The sequence below is a fragment of the Mangifera indica genome, chromosome 12 (assembly GCF_011075055.1).
Source record: "Mangifera indica cultivar Alphonso chromosome 12, CATAS_Mindica_2.1, whole genome shotgun sequence".
NCBI classification, from domain to species: domain Eukaryota; kingdom Viridiplantae; phylum Streptophyta; class Magnoliopsida; order Sapindales; family Anacardiaceae; genus Mangifera; species Mangifera indica.
The window spans coordinates 6290320-6310622 of NC_058148.1; the positions used below are offsets into that span (position 1 = coordinate 6290320).

Below are 20303 nucleotides of genomic sequence, written 5' to 3' on the forward strand. Positions count from 1 at the left end.
GATATGTGCAGTTCTAACCAATCTTAACCAAGCAAGAGAAATTGGAGAGACTGCATCAACTTTCCTTGACCTCATGGTTCAAACTCAACATCTTAACCAATACCCAATCTTAGACAAATCATTACCTCAAAACAACAAAGAAAAAGAAACAGGTCTGTATCAGCAAAGGAAAGGAGACATAACCATGCTACTGTTGATATCAATAAATATAACCAAGAGTATTTACATTACCCAACTAGCAAACGATATGCCACCTTCAAATCTTATTCTAACATTACTAGCATAAAAATGTTAAGCATGGCATGAACTTATTAAACAACCACAATTTTTTGAATTAAGAAACGAAGATGAAGCGTGCTTGCAACAACTACAACCCTAGACTTTACTGGGAACCAGAGATCTAAACCACTCAGACCATATTCAAACCTCGGAGAAAAGCAGCATCAACATCAAAACTCTGCAAGTGATGACAATAAAAGTAGCATTTTAATAATCCAAGACTACTGTCTAACAATATTTCACAAAATCTTCTAATGATCTTGAAGTAATTTAAAGATATACATACATTAGAAATCAGATAAAATGATCTATCATCTAATATTAATCTCAGTCACTTGTACTTCTCAACCCAAAGATAAAAAGGGCCTCTCATCTGTAACATGTGGGGAAATTGTTATTTCCTTGAAAAAAAAGAACATGAGAATCAGTTTGCTCTCATCTTGAAGACAACTGAAAATTCAGAGACAAGGCAATGGCCACTAGCAAGCAAAAGCCAGCGGAATGCATAATGGTGAAGAATTCTTAAGAAGCATTTGGTACAAATATGTTAAAGGAATGTAACATTCACTAGACATGTTTCAATGGAAATAATCAGGACCTACATCTTCAGATCTCAGAAAGCAAGATCATGACTTTAGACAAACATCCGCAAAAGAAGAAAAAATGAAAAAGACTTGCAATGAGCCAAGCAATATAGGCTTCCTTGACGACTTGAAATCCCAAAGTATCAATGAGTTTGAGCTCCTCACCAACCACAGGAAAAAAGCTTCAGCCAAGTCACAAAAGCAGTCGCCAGCTATTATTCAGATCTGACGTTTCTTTGGCAGCCGACATCCATTATGAGGCTTTTGAGTAGTGTCTTCAATGTAAACAATAGGATTTCGATCTCCAGAATTACTAAAGCCCTCTCTAAAACTCATGATTGTTTGCCTTTTCTTCTTAAAATAAGTAAATCCATTCACCCTCATCACAACAGATTTCGAACCCATATTTTTTGCCAATCATCCAACATGTTCAGCAGTTGCTTCAGCTGCATAACGAGACATTTTTGGACCTCCTCTGAGTTCAGGCAAACATCCCGAAGAGGCCCCAATCTTTTTATTTCCTTTAGAATCCGTCACAGTAACAAAGGTGTTGTTCCGCAATAGCTTAATATGGACAAAATCAGCATTATGCTCCACATTATAGCGTGGATATTGAGACCAGTTCATAAACCCCTTTCCATCTTCCTCTATTACTCCCCTCACAAAGTCCATTGGCCTTGAATTCCTTCCATTCTCAAAATCCTTCTGACTTGTTGAATGCACATATTTCGGAAAACCTAAAGCATATGGAGCAGAAGCACTTCCCTTAGCACTCGATGAAAATAAATTCATCCCCAAATTCCCCAAAAATCGTCACATAGAATGTTCATTTCCTCCATGTTTCTCACACTCTGAACAGCCGACAAAGTCACAAAAGATAAAAAAAACATAATCAACAAACATGATCAAACTTAACACAACAAAAAGATCAAATTGGCATCGCCTTTTTAACGAAACAATTACTTAAATACCTCATTAAACCAGTGGAAAATTCAATTAAAATTCATTAAGTTTCAAAAATGGTTTCTTTTCACAGAAAATCTCACAAAAAGGTTCAAATTAAATCAGGTATGATTAACAACTACAAACCCATCAAAATATCTTCCTTTTTAAGTTGAGACATAAAAAATCAACCATTAAATCAATTCTCTTGGCCCCAGAATTCTCAGAAGCAACAGCTATAAATAGTATGACATTAAAAATTCATAAAATTGGGGGAAACAAAAAAAACTTGCCTGGAATATTGGCTGAATGGAGACAACCATAGAATCGAAGAAGAGAAGTAGCAGAAAAGTTACGAGCTTGACGGAGAGAAGTGAGTGAGTACATTTTTAGGGTTTTTGTTTTGATTGATCAAATTGATTTTATTATTTGCTCATCTGGGAAGGATTTACTGAAGTGTTAAACAGAATACCCATCAAAGATTGACCCGACCCGGATCAATATGTGAGAATTTTGAAATACCAATAAATTAAATAATTAGATTGTGAGGTCTAATTTATTTAAATCTCTATAATAAGCATGTGTTTCGGAAAATTAACCAAAAAAAGGCCAAAATGAGACCTAAAGTTTGGATTTTTTGTCAACACATGCTATAAGAGAAAGATGAATTATATGACAAATGTTGATCAGAGCCAACATATCATAAGAAGAAGCGAACAAACTATAAGGAGAGTTTGGTGGTCAACCGTTGGCTGGCACAGTTTGGTCGGCTAGTGGTCATTAGGGTTGGGGTTGGACACAGTTGAGACTAAAGGAGAGATGCTTTGTGTGTTTGTATTAAGGATTTATGATATAGGGTGTTGGTTTTTTGGCTTCCTTTGACATATATTTGCTAATTTTATTTTAAATAAACATTCGAAACGTGTTTAGATAATTTATACCAATCTAAATATAAGTTAATTCAAATATAACTCATATTAGAATTCATGTTAAAAAACTTAACTATAGTCTGATTTTCATATATCGCGTTGTGTCAAATAAATGAATGGTATAAAAATCTGTCGGGTTTAGACACCGGGAGGGGTGTTTAAAATTTTTTGAACTAAGTGGTTGATTTAAGTGAACAATCTGACAAGGCAGAAACTACAACAAAACTTACTTATGGGACCCAAGCTTACTTAAGCCAAACCTAAGGGATTAAAATTTTCCTACTTATAAACCCCAGTCTTAAACCCTAACCAAGAACTCTTCGGTCTCTTCCCTTTGGTATGAACATGAGTTGAAACTACTACATAATCTGTAAATATGCAACCTCACTTTAATTCCTTTCCTCATCAAATCCAATCTAATTCTTCCACCCCTCAGCTACCTCACCAGGTAACTCTCTCTATATTTTATCTCGTTCCCCTTTTAATTTTGTAATTTTTTCTAAGGGTGTTCTTTTTTTTTGGCTTGAATTTTTGTTAATTCACCAGGGTTTCAGTTCTAATATGTTACAGAATTCAGTGCCACTTCAACCTCAAATGGGTTTTTTAAAACCTCAATTTCCGTTTAATTTAGGTAATGGGCAACCCACGCCCATGCCCAATGTGCAAGCACCATTGATAACTCAGCCAACTTTCATGAATGCTCAAAACCCTTATGTTTTCTCACAAAATAACCATCTGGGTATGCTCCAATTGCCGCCCATGTCTCAGCCACAACATAAGCTGAATAATGTTCCCATGCTTCCTGTGCCCGGGCAAATGTTTGGTTCTAATTTATCAAATTTGCACTTTAGCCAAAACATGGCTTTGCAAAACCTGAATCAACTTGTGTCTATGCAAATGGCGAACCCTGCCTTTTTGGGGAATCCGCAGTTTGGTCTTGTGCATGGTAATGGTGTTGGCCAAAATGTAAACCAAAACCAGCAAAATTTGGTTCAGCCAGTGATGGATGCAAGTGGATCGATATCATTGCCTTCGAGTGGAGCACAACAAAATCAGAATTCACAGCCTTCTGTTTTTGCAAGGTCTCAGGTAGCTATTTTGGTCTTATATTAGTTATTTATATGTAAACAAATAAAATTGAACTGAAGAGGTCATTGCCGAAAGTCCTGTTTCATTGATGTCTGTTTGATATGATTCATGAGAGGAATTTAGTCTTGATCACTTTAATTTTTTCTTTTTGTTATCATAGTGTCATACATAGGGGAGAGTGGGTCTTGATATCATGCTGAAAATGCAAGAACCAGTCCCGAAACCAACTGATTTCAAGATTTAGGAACCGGAACCTATGAGGACAAGTTCTGACCCAGTTGTTCTGATTCTGGTTCCAAGTACCTGATCATTTTCACAATTTTGATAAGCCACTCTCAATTACTCCAAGACCATTAACCAACAAACAACCACTCTTTACTTCAAACTCCAGCCCATAACCATTTAACCAGCCAATAAACAAAATAACATTTAATGTCACAATCTTTTCTTCTGAATCCTTCACCACAGTCATCTCAAATTCAAAATGGAAGAAAAATAATATAAAACAAAACCCATAGCAAAGCCCTTCATTTTCATCTCTCTATCTTTTCCACCACCTTTGTTGCCTCCACATGTAGAACCCAACCCAAAATTTCATAGCTCCTCCCCACCATTACATTGGTAGAAAACACAAGCATCTAAATTTAATTCAATATTAAAAACCAAATCTTAAAGTCAATTTAATCCCAAAGCCTTTTAACCTCAGCCACCATCATACATAATGGTGGCTTGGGCTTCATCAATGTTGACAATGGGATAGGATTTAGAGCCCCTTGAAGTTGATGATTGGAGAGGGTTCAGAGCTTGATGAAGTCTTGAGATGGTTTAAACATCACCGAAGATGGTAATGTAAAGGTTGGGGTTTGAGGCAACAATGGTGGAGAAGATTTGAAGTCATGGTCGATTTGGTTTATCGTCGATTTGGTTTATCAGAATACAAAATATATAGTAGAATTATTTTTATTTTTCAAAATTTTTATATATTGTAACAAAACAATGTCATTTTGTTTTAGAGGTTTAAAAAAATATTATTGGATCAGGTCTGTTGCCTTTGGTTCTGGATCTGATTCTCAGGTTGATTCCGGTTCCTTAGAGTGATGGAATCAGAACCTATCTGCACAATACCAGTTCCACCACTTTTGGAATCATAACTGAACTGTTGGACACCTGGCAGTTCCCATTCCACCCAATTCTTTTGCACACCCCTTGTCATACCATTCATGGCAGTGGCATGCATTTTTTCTTCTGGGGAGTCTTTTACTTTAAATTTTAGATTGCTCTTGAATCTTAAGTTCTGACACCTAGTTGTAACTTACTAGAAAGCATTTCTTACAGATCAATTTCGAATAATTGCTATGTAGAAATGTGGCTTATCTGTATAACCGAGCAATTGAACCAACAGGTTATTTGTAACTTCTCCATTTTATCTTTTGCCAGCTTCCATGTCAAAAACAGTTGTTTGGAATTGTTATTGTACCAGTATTTTCAATTGAGCTTCAGTGACTGTAAATTACTTATGTCCTTTCTGATTGTTGCAGGGGAAATCTTTTAGAAATGGTCAGGGTAATGCTTCTAATACCAACTGGAAAAATGGTCCAAGGAAAAATTTTGTAAGAAATCCGAGACGAGAGCAATCACAGGGGTGAGTTCTCTAGCAATTTTTTTTTTGGGCATTTATAATTTCAGCTCGTATAAGATTCTTTCTAGTAGTTTGTAATTGACAATGAAAATGTAATTTGTATAGGTTTCAGAAGTCCCAGTTTCATCATCGGGACAATTCAAAGAGAAACCATGGATTTAATAATAACCATAAAGCAAAAGGTTTGTGGTTGTTTGATTTTAAGTTCTCCATAAAGTAAAAACAATTTGAAAATATATCACTGTGGAGTTTGACATGATTTGTGGTGCCATTGCTATTATCATCTACTAGCTTTATGGGCACATACAAGAATTATGTAGCCAAATAAAGTCCACTAAGAAGTCTACTTTTCAGGAAGTGAAATTATTCTTTGATGAGATCAATATATGTTGGTTTATGGCTGTGTCTTGAGGGAGGAGGAGCAAATCTGTGCATGGACACCTGCATCATTAACATGTGTTTTTCTGCTATGTATGGTGGATATTCCTTACAGAAAATAAATTTCACTTTTCACAGGACATGGCAATGAGATGACAGCAAAATTTGGTCGGGCTAATCATATGAACCAACCAAAGGAAAATAAAAGGTAATCATATGTTTATTTCAATTAGGGAGAAAACTCTATTGAATTTTACTGTTATTCTGACACAAAAAATGCAAATAGAGGTTATGTATGGACAATTAGATAGGTGTAACAATAGGATCTTACTTCATTTAGCTGAATAGTAACTCTATCTTGCCCATATTGAGGCTTGAGATTATTTTAGGCATTTAGGAAAATATCATAGCACTTCAACAATTGTTTCAATTAAGGTAAAGCTTTTAATTGCCAAATCAGTTTTAAATTGAGCAACGATAAAAAAATCATCAAGGTGACTGTATAGTTTAACCTTTCCAGTTGCATGGAAATTTATATATCTCCTAATAAACTGCCAATTTTTCTTGAAGTTATTGATTTGGAAGTGCATTTAAATAGTTCCTTACCTTAAAAATACTTTTATATGGGTGATTGTCACAGTATTCATAGGTACTCTTTTCCCATGGGATACTCTTGTATCTTTTATTTAGGCCATGAATTTGTGTCGAATAAAAACTGATTAGAGAACTAAGAGGCTTTATTTGGTGCTACATTCCTTTTTATTTTTTATTGGTGGGCTCTATTAAGTATAAAGGTTGTGAATCTCATTTTCTAGGTAACTCCTAGCATACTTTTAGTGCTAAATTTGTAATCATTTCACTTATAAAGTGAAGTTATTACTGATTTAGCACTTTGATTCTGTTGACAAGAAAACCAAATACAAGTATGCTAAAAGTTCAAGGATCTAATGTTTAAAGCCTCAAGGTCCTAATGATTGGTTGCCAATATAATAAGCATGAAGTTGCATTCAACAAGATTGACCAAGCAAACAGAAAGGGAGAAGCTGAATGCTTAAACCTTGCATTCGTTCCATTAATGTTTGGATATAAACTTGTATTACCTCTTTTTAATTTATTCCTGAGAATGTAGTTTGTCTATGTGCTCTCATTATTTTCTCTCTATATGGTTTTTTTATATATCTAACTGGTTACTACTTTGCTTCACATGGATGTGCTTTTCATTTTTTATAATTAGAAAATCTCTTGCTTTGGCCTATACTGAAAAAGAAATCCAACAATGGTGTGAAGAGCGTAGGAAGAACTACCCAACAAAGGCCAATGTTGAGAAGGTTAGAGTAACTGCTATCTCTGTCATCTGTGTTTCATATTGAGACAAGTGTTCTGATTGTTGACTTTATCATTTGTAGAAGTTGAGTAAAAAACAGTTGAACTCCGAGATCATTGATAGAGAGGCCAAAATACGACGTGAGGTGAACTTATTTATCTTTCTCTTATTAATAAAAGTTATAATGCTCTTTTTTAAAGATGCATATATATAGTTCTTTTTCCTTGTTCTGTGTTGTATTCATTTTTTAGCAAGTTCGAGCAAAGTACATATTTCTCACTTACACAACAATGAAAAAACATGATTAACGAGTTAATGGAGTTCTTCCCCTTATCAATTGGGCTGGAGATGTTGAGGAAAACCTAAATCTCTTGCTAAGCATGCATCGTAATATTTAAAAGATGGATTATTTGTTATGTATGATTTGTCTGTTCTTTTCATGCTGGGATTCTTCTGTTGTACCCATTTCTAAACACAGTTCTAGTAGTTGGTTGCCACTTGATGTTATCACTTTAATTAGTGTGTCCTACAATTTTTCAGTACATTGTTTATTGCTTTGGTGTTGACAGTTAACCTGGAGTTTCTAATAGTCACCTTTGATAGGCATTTGGTCTTTACATATATTGGGATGAGCAAATTTCTAAGTATCATCAGTAACAATTGCAATGGAAAATAGAGTTCCACTAGTACAAATTGCAATAGATATGTACAAATTGCTAAATACTCTTCTTGCTGATATTAATACTTGCCTTAGAAGTAGAAAATGGCTTTTAGTGAAAAAATGAGTAAGGTCCCCTTTCAAATAGGTAATGCTGATTAGAATTCTGCATTTTCTCATAAATTGACATCTAAATAAACATTTGTGGTGTATGCCTCTCAGTTTCTTCTCTATTAATATCTTGGCATCTCTTGATAAACTGGATATTTGTCTGCAGCAACTCAAGGATATCTTGACAAAGCAGGCTGAGTTGGGAGTTGAAGTTGCAGAAATACCATCACATTATCTTTTGGACTCTGAGAAACCTGTGCATGGAAGGGAGGAGTATACGAAGTCTTTTAATAATAGGAAATTTCAAAATAGATATGATAAGAGAGGGAGATATAACAAAAAAGACCTATTTGCTAAGAAGCAAAAGTTAGATGACAGGAATTCACCTAACACTTCTTCTTTCAACAAGAAGAAGCCAACACTTCTGCAGAAGCTTCTAAGTGCAGATATTAGGAAAGACAAAAGACATTTGTTACAAGTTTTTAGGTTCATGGTGATGAATTCCTTTTTCAAAGATTGGCCAGAGAAGCCTTTGAAATTTCCCTTGGTTCTAGTTAAAGAAAGTGGTTCTACAAGTGTGGTGGCTGAAGAGAAATCATTGCTCATAGATAATGATGCTTCCGAACACAGCAGCAGAGCCACAGCTGAAAACTTTGAATATGAAAATAATGAAAATGATGATAACAAGGCAAGGCAGAATCGAAACACCCAAGCTTTTGAAGATGATGATGATGATAGTGAGGATGATAAAAAACATGATGAGGATGGTGATGGTGACGATGACGGTGATGATGACAATGAAAATGATATAGATGAGCAAATGGATTATAATGTTAAAGTAAAGGGTAAGATTGCTGCAGAGTGTAATAGACCTGAGGAGGAAGAAGGAGAAATCATTGACTAGGTTATATCTCTGTCTTGATCTTTCTATGTTTAATGTATTATATATACTGTGTGTCATAAATTTGTTGAGGCTTTTGGGTTCAGATTTAGTGACAACCAGGAGCTCAATTTTGCCAAACCTTGATTGGGAAGGATTGACTGACCAGATGAATGAGGAATAAAACGCCTTTGAAGTTACGATCTTGGTTAGCCGTGAATTAAAATTTCAATGTAAACTAACTGGCATCAAATTTGTGAGCTCGTCGATTTTGAGATTAATCTTCGTTTTGTGTGGGATTTAAATGCCAACATTTTCTGATAGTATATGTGGCTACTTGCTGTGCTGGGACATCATTATTTCCTTTTCTTTTTTGTGAGGCATCGAATTGCAGTAAGACAATAAATAAGATGCAAATATTTCTCGAGTAATATGCAGTGGTGAAATTATTTACAGTGATTTCTTCCTGAGTTCAGTCACCTGGATTAACAAACCAACACATATATTACATTTTTAGACGGAGTGACAGCAAGTATCAGAACTCAAATTGCATCTTTGAGTCATATCCAAGAGCTTCCAGATGAGCTGCCATAGCCTTGTTCATGCCTGGAGGTCCACATCTCAGGATCTGTAAAATCATAAACTTCAGCCGCAAGGAAGGCGTAAAACTAAATTCCTGAGAACGCAAATTCAACTGGTTCGGTCTCTTAGAGTTATATAAAATGTTCTGAGGTTGAATTCTGCACACTTCGGAATCTGGGGTTTTGGTTTATGAAATAATCCAACAAAAAAGATCCCCAGAAATTTGTGGAAAATTACCTGAATATCTGAGGCTGGTGCAGGACAGTGTGTTTGAATCATTTCCTTGGAAACATGCCCAATCCCACCATCCCATGCTTCAGGAGGCTGCCAAATATATTTCTTAATAATATATATTATCATCAATGAAAGGGAAATTAAATGCTATATACTTGCAGAATATAAAGCTCATGAAATGCAGTTGCAGGATCAAGGCACTGTAAGTAAAATTGTAAAAATTTTACATGTTTTTCATAAATTTGCTCATAAAGAAATGTTTTACAAATAAAGGAAAGCACATACCTGACTTAGGACATAATACACTTTGAAACGGCTGGGAAATTTCACTGCAAAGCTATCTAGTTCTTCCTATAAAACAACCATCATCAAAGTCCACTGCAATATTAAATTATAACACCCCAATTTATTATTAAGATATTACCAATTTTCTTTTACTCCCTTGAATAATGGGATTATATTCATTTCTAATGAGAAGTCTAAAGTTGTAAGTTTGAATATACAGAGACGTGCTCTAAGCCTCACTATTTAAGGTGGGTAAGAGAAAAATTACAATATCTTAATAGTAGTCCGAGTTTAACATGCTACGAAAGACCAAGTTTATGTCGGGTAAAACTTGTAATTGTGTGTTGTAAGGAAATGGCTAACCTTCAAAAGAATGTCATTAACAGTGACATTAGCATAGATGAGATTCACATTGGTTTTATCTTTAGGATTCTCTAATATGCCTCGGGTGAGCTGAATAAAAAAATAAAATAATTATATTTATCTTTTTTTGTCATAAAATTACAAAACCATTGTGGGAAATACTGCTATTTATGTGCCTGAAACATTGGAGTAATGCCAGAGCCTCCAGCAATCATCCCAAATGCTCTAGCTTGCCCAACATTATATTTAAAACGCCCCTGCAAAAATTAAACCACAACTTAAAATGCTTAAGTTACTATTATAATTAGAATTCAGAAACATTTACTTAAATTTTACATAAAAAGATTTGAATGAAGAGAATGTACCTTTGGTCCCTTCACTGCAAGACAATCTCCTTCCTTCATTTCTCTAAAATGATGAGACATCCTTCCCTTTGGATACATCTACGTATAACATCCATTAATTCAATTAAACTCTCAAAGAAAATAAATATAGGGGGTAATCTTAACTTTTAGAATTAATAATTTTAAAATCCCGATAATTAATAAATGAATAATGTTATATGCATCTAGTTTTAGATACCTAATTAGATATTCAATTATGTATCATTATATGATTGAATATTATTTTATCTTTAATTCAAAATTTCCTAGTTACATAATTACAAATCATTTGAATATTAGAAATTGGTTATATATAGTTTTATTGTTAATAAATAATTCGAATTCGGCTCCGCAAATAACAATTAGCATTCACCTTTACAACTAGTTCAAAGAAACCAAGATCAGAATCCAAAGTTATTGGAGTATATGGTCTTATGACTTGGTTACCTTCACTGTCCTTTCCTCTGCACAATAAATTTAGTCACTAATGGTTAAATAAAAATTCCCAGTAGTTTGATGATGCATGAATGGCAATTTCACTAGCTTAAAATGCATAGTTAAAATGAATAAAACTATGCATACAAACATATTATACTTATTTATCTGTATAAATTGAGGTGACAGTTTGTAATTGGATGATATGATTGTTTATTTTTTTTCTCACTCTAAAATTACTCAATTAGATGTGTTATTATATCAGATTGTATAAATAAATTTGTACAATTCGTTTTTCCAACTAGCATTACTCCATTAAAATATATATATTGATCATTGATAAATATATGAAATAGAATGAAAAAGAAATTGTCAACCTGCAAACAATGTGTTGTCCTAGAGGTAAGCCAAATACTGATGTAGGTTTAGGAAGAGCAAATCTGAACTTGGAAGCATTATGGCTAAGCTGAGTTTTCTTAACAAGTTTGAATTCCTTGAATTTCTCAGGCTCCAAGCACCCTGAAAAAAATAACCAAAAAAAAAAATCAATTGCCATACAGAAGGAAGAAATAATTTAATTAAATGATAATTGAAGATTTTCTGACCTTTAGGTTTTCTGGAGTGAAGAACATAAATAGCAATGGTGAAGAAGCCTGCAACTAAAGCAGCAAGAAGACCAAGTAGTTGAAGATGGGAGAGTTGCATTGGAAACTCAGTTTTTATTTTGGTCATCAGTTCATCAAACTTCAAATCCATTGGTAAATTCAACATTTTGCAAACAATTATAATTTTGCTACATCGATTTTAATTTACAGGAAAAAAAATGCTTTTTGTTTTATGCTTTTCTTGCTCTTGCATTGTCAGCTTTCCCTTTATTTTTGTGAGTGGAATATAACTGCAGAAGAATGTATGAATGAAGCAAGGGATCATTTAAAGACTTTATCATGGACCATAATCCTCTTATATGCACCCACAGTGGAGGTGATAAGATAAGTTTAATTATATCATGTGACTGTAAGAGATTATGAGACCCATATGATTAGGGTACAAAATTCTTGCCTCAATCTAATCTGATTGATCCGGTTAATGTAGTTTATAGCAAATGATTTTTGAAAAAGCTTTTATCGATTTCTACCATATTGTCTCCTTTGCATGATGAAACTCGACTCCACTCATCAGTTGTCATTTCCACCCGACATTGACCCGACCCTGTAACCAAGGGATACTCATCCATTAGAAGGACTCTCCTATGGAGGCTGCCACTTGGGTAAAAGAATTTCACTTCACAGGGGAATTCCTGGTGTTATTTATCCTGAAGGAAGGACAAATATGTTTTCTAGCAGGGGGAATGATACTATACTGCTGGATGCCAAGTGCACAAACCCAAAAGTTTGCCAGGTGGCCAGTTCAAGTCCACATCAACTTACTGGATATTAGTTTTCATATTTACTTTTAAGCCTAGCTTGTTTGTAATTATTTAGACTAGGTTGTTTTCATGTTTCATCTGAAATCCTTCAATTTAGGACCTCCCTATGAGAATAGCATGTTGATTTCTTGGGGTGGAAAATTGTTTTTTGTTTTTTGTCTTTTGTTTTTTATTTTTTTAATTTTTAAGTATATATAAAGGGCAAAAGCCTTTGGAATAAAGGGCATGAATTACATTTTCAATTATACATCTTTATGCCTCTATTTTGTGGTTGTGATCTGTTCAGATTTGTGGTTGTGGGTATATCAATTTTCTTTAATATAATATATTATTTAATCATATAATGATATATTAGTTTGGTTGTACATACTAAAGACCAATTATTTATAAATAAAATATTATTGGGTTGAATTAATTTGTTCTCTTTTTTAATTTTTTAATGCAACATAATACTTAATATAAAACTGTTAGTAGTATATTGAATATATAATTTATTTGTTTAAAGTTGAAATTATAAGTGGGAAGTTTGTTAAATAAACAATTTGATGTTAAGGTTAATGGTGCCAACATTTATTAGGAAATTTGGTTATTTGGAAATCAACAATTTTCACCAAAGACCAAAATCATATTTTAAAAATATATTATGTACCCAATTGACCCATTACACATGTCGCATTTAATTAAAATTGAATCTTAAATTAGATTAAATGGATTTTTCTTAGAGGGCGTTCGGTTGAGGAGAATTAAAGAGTATTCTAATAATATATTTTTTATTACTTATATTACTTTATTTGATTTATAAGTAATAAAAGATTTTGGTAATCTTTTAGTACCAATAGTAATTTGACATGTAATATAAAAGGGTAATTTGATTACACATCTACTTTAGTTATTAAAAGATTATTAAAGTAATATTGATTTTTTTATAATTATATTCTTATTTATTAATTTTTTAAAACAAAAAAAATCTCATTTTTAATTAATATAACAAATAACATAAAATATTTTAGAATAATTATACTCAAGGGTATTTAAGTAAAAAAATATTTTTTTTATTACCTCTAATTAAATATAATAATTATTTATACCTATCAAGTTTTATTAAAATTTATCAAATATAATAATAATAATAATTTATACTTAATAATTTTAAAGATAATTTTTTAATTTTGATAATAAAATATTCTTTAAACAAAAACCCTCCAAAGGTTAGAAAGACTTTCTCTGAATGATAAAAATGTTTATTTACCAATATAAATAAAACTTGTATATTTTTCCTTTTTTTCTGAAAATTAACTTCCTCAAAATGATAATATAACCATTTTTAATGTCACAACAATATGATAATACTTGTTTTTTAATTTTTTTTAATATTAATTTGTGTAGATTTTTTTTCTCTATTTTATGGAACATAGTGTTTAAAATTCGTAATAAAACTGCGTACATATTTTTAAATAGACAAATAGATTCATATATAATATGTTATCATATAATTGAATAATTTTGACCTTACTGTAAAAAAAGAAAATCTAATTTGGTTTGTTTTTTAATTTCTAAGTTCACCCTTATTTATATCAAACACTAATAAATATTGTACCAATGTTACCATTTTTAGGAAATAATATAACTACTATCGCAAAGTGTGTATTTGGGCTTTTTTTTTTTTTTTAGTAGTATTACATGTATAAACTTGAATGTAAATAATGATGTATCACTATGTGATTAATATTATTTAATCTTTAATTTAAAATTATTTAATCATATAATGATATATTATCGTTTGTACTTAGATTTATATAAATTATTTGTACACATAATTTTTCTTTATATTTTAAAAAGTATTAATAAGGCCCCATACATTATAAATGGAGAGGCTTCTGATTGAGAAAGGATTCCGACCACATTAACGGCCTCCGAATTTGGTGAGGATTTAAACTTTTCAGCCCAAAAGATTATTTCCCACCCAAGGTTTGGTGCAAAGATGGCATACCCATAGAATTTTAAAAACCCAAATACCTACCCAAGATTTAGTCAATTTCTATGCACCTAAGAATTTTTTATTTGGGTTAAGGGTAAAATCATTATTTTATTAATAATATTAAAAAATAAAATTATATCTCATTTTTTTCTCTTTATTTTGGAAAACTAACAATTTTTTTTTTTTAGATTAAATTTTGAAAAGTAACATTTTCTCCCTCCTTGCATTGGTTCTTCCTCTAGCGCCTTCTTTCCGTCTAAAGCCCTCTCTCTCCAATGTCTAGATTATTCATTTGGAGGATGACAATGATGCGTTTAGATGACAACGATTTGTCTGGACTACGTTTTTATCGTCTAGACGAAGGGTTTTATCTAGATTCTTTAAATCAAAATATTACTGATTGGATTCTTTAAATCAAAATATTACTGATTGGAGGGAGAGAGCTTTGGATGAAAAAAAGATGTCGGTGGAAGAGCCCTTGTCTGGGGGGAGAAAGAGTGGTCATCGTTCACCGAAAAATCATCAGAGAAATTTGAAACCTTAGGGGGAAAATGCACTTTTTAAAACTTAATTTAAAAAAAAAATGTTAGTTTTCCAAATTAATTAAGAAAAATGAGATATAATTTTATTTATTTTAATATTACTGATAAAATGATAATTTTACTCTTAACCCTAATAAAAAAAATTTTTATGTGTAAAAATGCACTAAACCTCAAGTAGATATTTGAATTTTTGAAATTCCGTAAGTGTGTGCATTTATCTTTGCATCAAACCTTGGGCGGGAAAAGCGTTTTGGCCAACTTTTCATTTGAAAAGTCTTCCACTTTAACATATTTATTTTTAAATTTTACATTTTAATTCACAAAGTTTGGTCGAAAACCAACTTAAAGAGAAAATTAGTATTAATTAATCCTTTCCAGAGAGAAGTATAATTATTTGCACATGGTAAAGATCTTGGCTTGCTTTCTTTAGCATTAAGCACACGTATTATATGTTATTATTATTGGTTTATAATAAAGTCTTGCCGGCTAAAGCGGCAATTCTAAACAATACACTTGAATTGAATATAATAAGTACCCAATTAAACCGTTACACATGTCTAATTATGTTAAAGCTTTGTCTCAAATTTGATTAAATAGAATTTCATAAGGGAAGGAAGACTTTCCACTAGTTCTCAAAAAAATGTCTAGAAAAATACAATTTTGAAAAGCAATATTAAAAAGTTTGCCTTTGAAAACAAGTAATTTCTGACACGCAAATAGGCAATTGACATTGTTTGACTCGGTCAACAAAAAACTTAATTTTTTTTAAAAAATTTTTATTATGAAAACTTAAACCTAATACATTATTTATTATATTTGAATATATACGATATCAAACTAAGTTTATTTTTATGTTAAATAAATTAAATTATATAATTAATCATAAATTATCTAAAAATTTTTAGAATATTATTTTTGAATAATTAAACAGTCTAACCATCAGTCAATCGATTTGACAATTGGTTGGATCAGACTACCCCCTCCATTAAATTGATATCTGATTTGGTTATAAAAACATTGTATAAAACCTATGGAAAGGTATTTAGGGAATTGATAAGAGGTTTTTTAAAATGAATATATATATGTAATAATTTTATAATAAAAATTGATATAAAATTGTCAAGATCATATTATATATATATACACTAATAAGAAAATTATGTGTATAATTTTTATACACAAATAATGATATGTTATTACGTTATTGAATATTATTTTATCTTTAATTTTTCAATATTCAGTTGTATAATAACACAAAATTATTTTTATATAAAATTACACACATAACACTACTCATATATTAAAAATCATTTTAGGGAGAAGGACAATTTCCCACCCAAATTTTAGCCCAATGTCAAAATCATACCCATAATAGATGAAAAACCCAAATACCTACCTATGGGCTAACTACCATTCAAATTTTCAGTTAGAGATAGAGGTAAAATCATCATTTTACTTGTAAACATAAAAACTTTGAAATTTTTATCATTTCCCCCTCCAAGTTTTAAAAACTAACACTTTAACCCATCTTCAAAGTTTGAAAATTTTAGATTTCACCCTTTCTCCGGCAACCATCATTTTGACCAATGATTGATGTTTTCCATTGATCTTATATCTTCGATTATTAAGGATGACCCTTCGTTGTCCAGATCTAGATGATAAAACGTCGTCCAGATCTAAAAGAAGAGATGAAGGACGATGTTTCATCGTCTTTCGTCCTTTGTCGCGTCGTCCAAACCCGATGAGGAAGGACAACAGAGCATCGTCATTTGTCGTCTGGTGACACGATGAAGGACAATACTTCATCATTCTTCGTTATCATTTCTGGACAATGCAACGGAGGACATCAAAGCGTCATCTTTCGTCTCTTCTTTCAGATCTGAACAACGTTTTGTCATCTAGATTTAGACAATGAAGGGTCATCTTTCGTCATCCTTTGTAGTTAGAGATGAAAGATCGGTGGAAAGCACTGATCGTTGGTCAGAATGATGGTGGTCGAAGAAGGAAGTAAACCCTAAGAGTGAAATTAAACTTTTCAAACTTTGAGGATGTGTTAGTTTTTAAAATCTGAAGGGGGGGAAATGATAAAAATTTTAAAGTTTTAAGGTTTAAAGGTAAAATGATGATTTTAACCCTGTCTTTAACTGAAAATTTGGATGGTAATTACTCTATAGGTGGGTGTTTAGACTTTTTAATTGCTATAGGAAAGACTTTAGAGTTAGACTAAAATTTGGATGGGAAATAATGCTTTTCCCATCATTTTAATCCAAATGCATTGAATCAAATAATAAAATGTTAATATTTAGCATAATTAGGTTCTAGAATGTCTTAGATAGAGAAGTAGAAATTAACCTTTTTTTTTTAATATTAAAAAGTCAAAAAGAGAATATTATTGTGAGATTTGAAAGCGGTTGTAAGTATGAGGTATAACATTTAAATCCATATTTTTAATATGGGGTTTATATAACTTTAAATTTTTTAATTTTAATGATTAATTATTAAAATATTTTTTTAATATTTATATTATTTAATATCAAAGTTATAATCATATCTCCAATTATAATAATGTGACTTGTATAAGTGCTATTTTAGATAATTAAAAAAGGTCAAACGACTATTTCCCACCCAAGCTTTGATGTTTTCTCAAATATTCATCTTTTAATTATGAAAACACCAAATACTCACTCATGAACAGTTAAAATTAATGGTGATAAAGGTAAAATCGTCATTTTCTCTATAGTATTAAAAAATAAACTAAAATATAAGCTATTTTTGCCCCCCTAAACTTTGAAAACTAAAATTTTTCCTCAGCTTAAGTTTTAAAAAATGACAGTTTTACCCTAGGGTTTCGTTTTGAAATCTCCGACGACATCTCTGACTCCATTGCCGACGGCCTCTCCCTCCCGAGACATCCTTTCCTTCCGACGATCTCTTTCCTCCGATTTGGATGCCCGATCAGCGTCGGAGACGCCTTAGGAGATGAAAAACTTCGTCGGGGAAGACTCGTCTTCCCAGACGAAGACGAAGCCGTTGTCTTCTGGGAAGACGAAGAACTTCATCTTCCCCGACGAAGTTCTTCGTCTCCCAAGACATCTCAGACGTCGATCAGGCCTCCAAATAGGAGGAAAGAGATCGTCGGAAGGAGATGATGCTTCGGGAGGGAGAGGTTGTCGGCAATGGAGCCGAAGATTTCAAAACGAAACCCTAGGGTGAAACTACCATTTTTTAAAACTTAGACTGGAAGAAAATTTTAGTTTTTAAAGTTTAGGGGGGTAAAAAGAGATAAAATTTTCAAGCGTTAGGGTTCTGTTAAATTTAACCGGCCATGGGTAGGTATTTGGTGTTTCTATAATTAAAAAATAGATATTTGAGAAAACATCAAACCTTGAATGGGAAATAGTCGTTTGGCCATTAAAAAATTATAAAAAAAGTAATATAAACTTCAATTATTGTCACGTTTATGTTGTCTTTACCTTTTCCAAATTCCAATTATAAGACAAGAAATTCCCACACGCGCTCTATTTTTTTTTTTTTATTTAACTAAAATTAAAGAGGTCTAGAATCATCTAGGTCTTGAAAATAACTGGTGATTGTTTTCCAACTTTAGTTTTTTTTTTTTTTAAATGTTAACTATAAAATTTATAAAGTTTTATAAATGTTAACAAAATATATTAATGTAAATTCACCCTCAATTACTATAAAATTTAAAAATTATTAACCTCATTCTACTATTTTTAAAATATTTATAAAATTGTTCAAAAAATATTGGCCTTATGATTATTTCTAACCCAGGGTTTGATAAAGTCAATTTCTTATAGATCTATCAAATTTTTAATAAAATTAATTAAAATAAAAAAATCCACCGAACTAAATGACACTTTGCCAAAATTTTTATTAAATTATTTTTATACCTTAATATATATTAATTTTAACTAAAAATAATAGAATATTTTGGGATAATAATTAAAATAGACAAAAATTTTTCCGCTTATACCTTTTTAGGCAAACGCATAGTAGTTTTATTTTTATACGCAAAACTTTTTATAACTCCAAAAATACCCTCCCATCCCTGTATACGTAGACGCTGGAAGGAAAACTTGAGTACGTGACTACGTGCAGAGTGCGCACGGTGTGTGCGTGGTGCGTGTGGTGCGCGTAGTGCGTGCGGTGCGTGAGTAGTGCGCGCACCCTGATTAATATATATAAACAAAGTGTGAGGATGCGCGCACCCTTTCTTTTATATATATATATATATATATATATATATATATATATTAAATAATATAATAAAATATAATAAAAAAATATATTAAATATTATAATATTTAATATAATATATATAAATAATAATAAAAATAATTTTTAAATATATATTATATTATTATATATTATATATATAATATTATAATATAATAAATATATATATATATATATATATATATATATATATATATATATATATATATATATATATAAAATATATGCACAGTACGCGCACTGCACATGCACTGTGCACACACTGTACACACATTGTACACGCACGCACTGCATACTCACTGTACACTGTATACAGTGCGCGCACTGTACATTTACTGTGCACTATGTACGGTGCGCGCACTGCACTCGTACTGTGCGCACCACGCGCACTACACTCGTACTGTGTGCACCGCGTGCACCACGCACTCCGCACGCACTCACGCACTCTGCGCCCACTCCGTACGCACCCACGCACTCCGCATGCACCCACGCACTCCGCGCGCACTCTGCACGCACCCACGCACTCAAACTTTTCTTCCAGTGCCTACGTATACAAGGTTGGAAGGGTATTTTTGGAGTTACAAAAAAATTTACTTATAAAAGTAAAACTACTGTGCGTTTGCCTAAAAAGGTATAAGCGGAAAATTTTTTGTCTATTTTAATTAATATCCCGAATATTTTTACTAATACAAGTACAATAAGAATACCATAAGAGAGGGGGAAGCAAGGCTTCTAGGCAAAAACAAGAAAAAAAAATATTTTTATTTTTAAATAGTATCAGATTGGGCTGGACCAACCTATGAGTTTAATATTAAAGTCCGAAGCCTGACCCAATAGGCTCATGGGTTTAGCTTGACACACTATAATACCAGGTTGAGTCCTCTTGTTGTACTTTTTTTCGTGTTTCGTATTGAGTCTCTATTCGATCTGACCCAATTGACGTGTCTCATGGGATTATTTACTGTAGATACAGTTGTGGTGGGTTACACTGGTCAAACGTTAGGT

General features: G+C 32.0%; 2 protein-coding genes and 1 pseudogene across 2 annotated transcripts; 1 reads left to right on the top strand and 2 right to left on the bottom strand.

Moving 5' to 3' along the window:
- Positions 1 to 736: 736 nt before the first annotated feature.
- Positions 737 to 2585, bottom strand: LOC123193475 (annotated as a pseudogene).
- A 419-nt stretch (positions 2586 to 3004) lies between these two features.
- Positions 3005 to 9244, top strand: LOC123193474 (probable ATP-dependent helicase PF08_0048). The gene is made up of 8 exons (XM_044606486.1): positions 3005 to 3182; positions 3281 to 3823; positions 5362 to 5465; positions 5568 to 5644; positions 5979 to 6048; positions 7075 to 7168; positions 7247 to 7309; positions 8100 to 9244. The coding sequence occupies exons 1-8, from the start codon at positions 3111 to 3113 to the stop codon at positions 8835 to 8837; spliced, it is 1761 nt and encodes a 586-aa protein (XP_044462421.1). The 5' UTR covers positions 3005 to 3110; the 3' UTR covers positions 8838 to 9244.
- On the bottom strand, positions 9233 to 11960 carry LOC123193476 (NADH--cytochrome b5 reductase 1-like). The gene is made up of 9 exons (XM_044606487.1): positions 11701 to 11960; positions 11473 to 11614; positions 11034 to 11124; positions 10643 to 10720; positions 10454 to 10534; positions 10278 to 10367; positions 9915 to 9980; positions 9633 to 9719; positions 9233 to 9441 (listed from the first exon to the last, which is right to left on the bottom strand). The coding sequence occupies exons 1-9, from the start codon at positions 11864 to 11866 to the stop codon at positions 9349 to 9351; spliced, it is 894 nt and encodes a 297-aa protein (XP_044462422.1). The 5' UTR covers positions 11867 to 11960; the 3' UTR covers positions 9233 to 9348.
- Positions 11961 to 20303: the final 8343 nt, after the last annotated feature.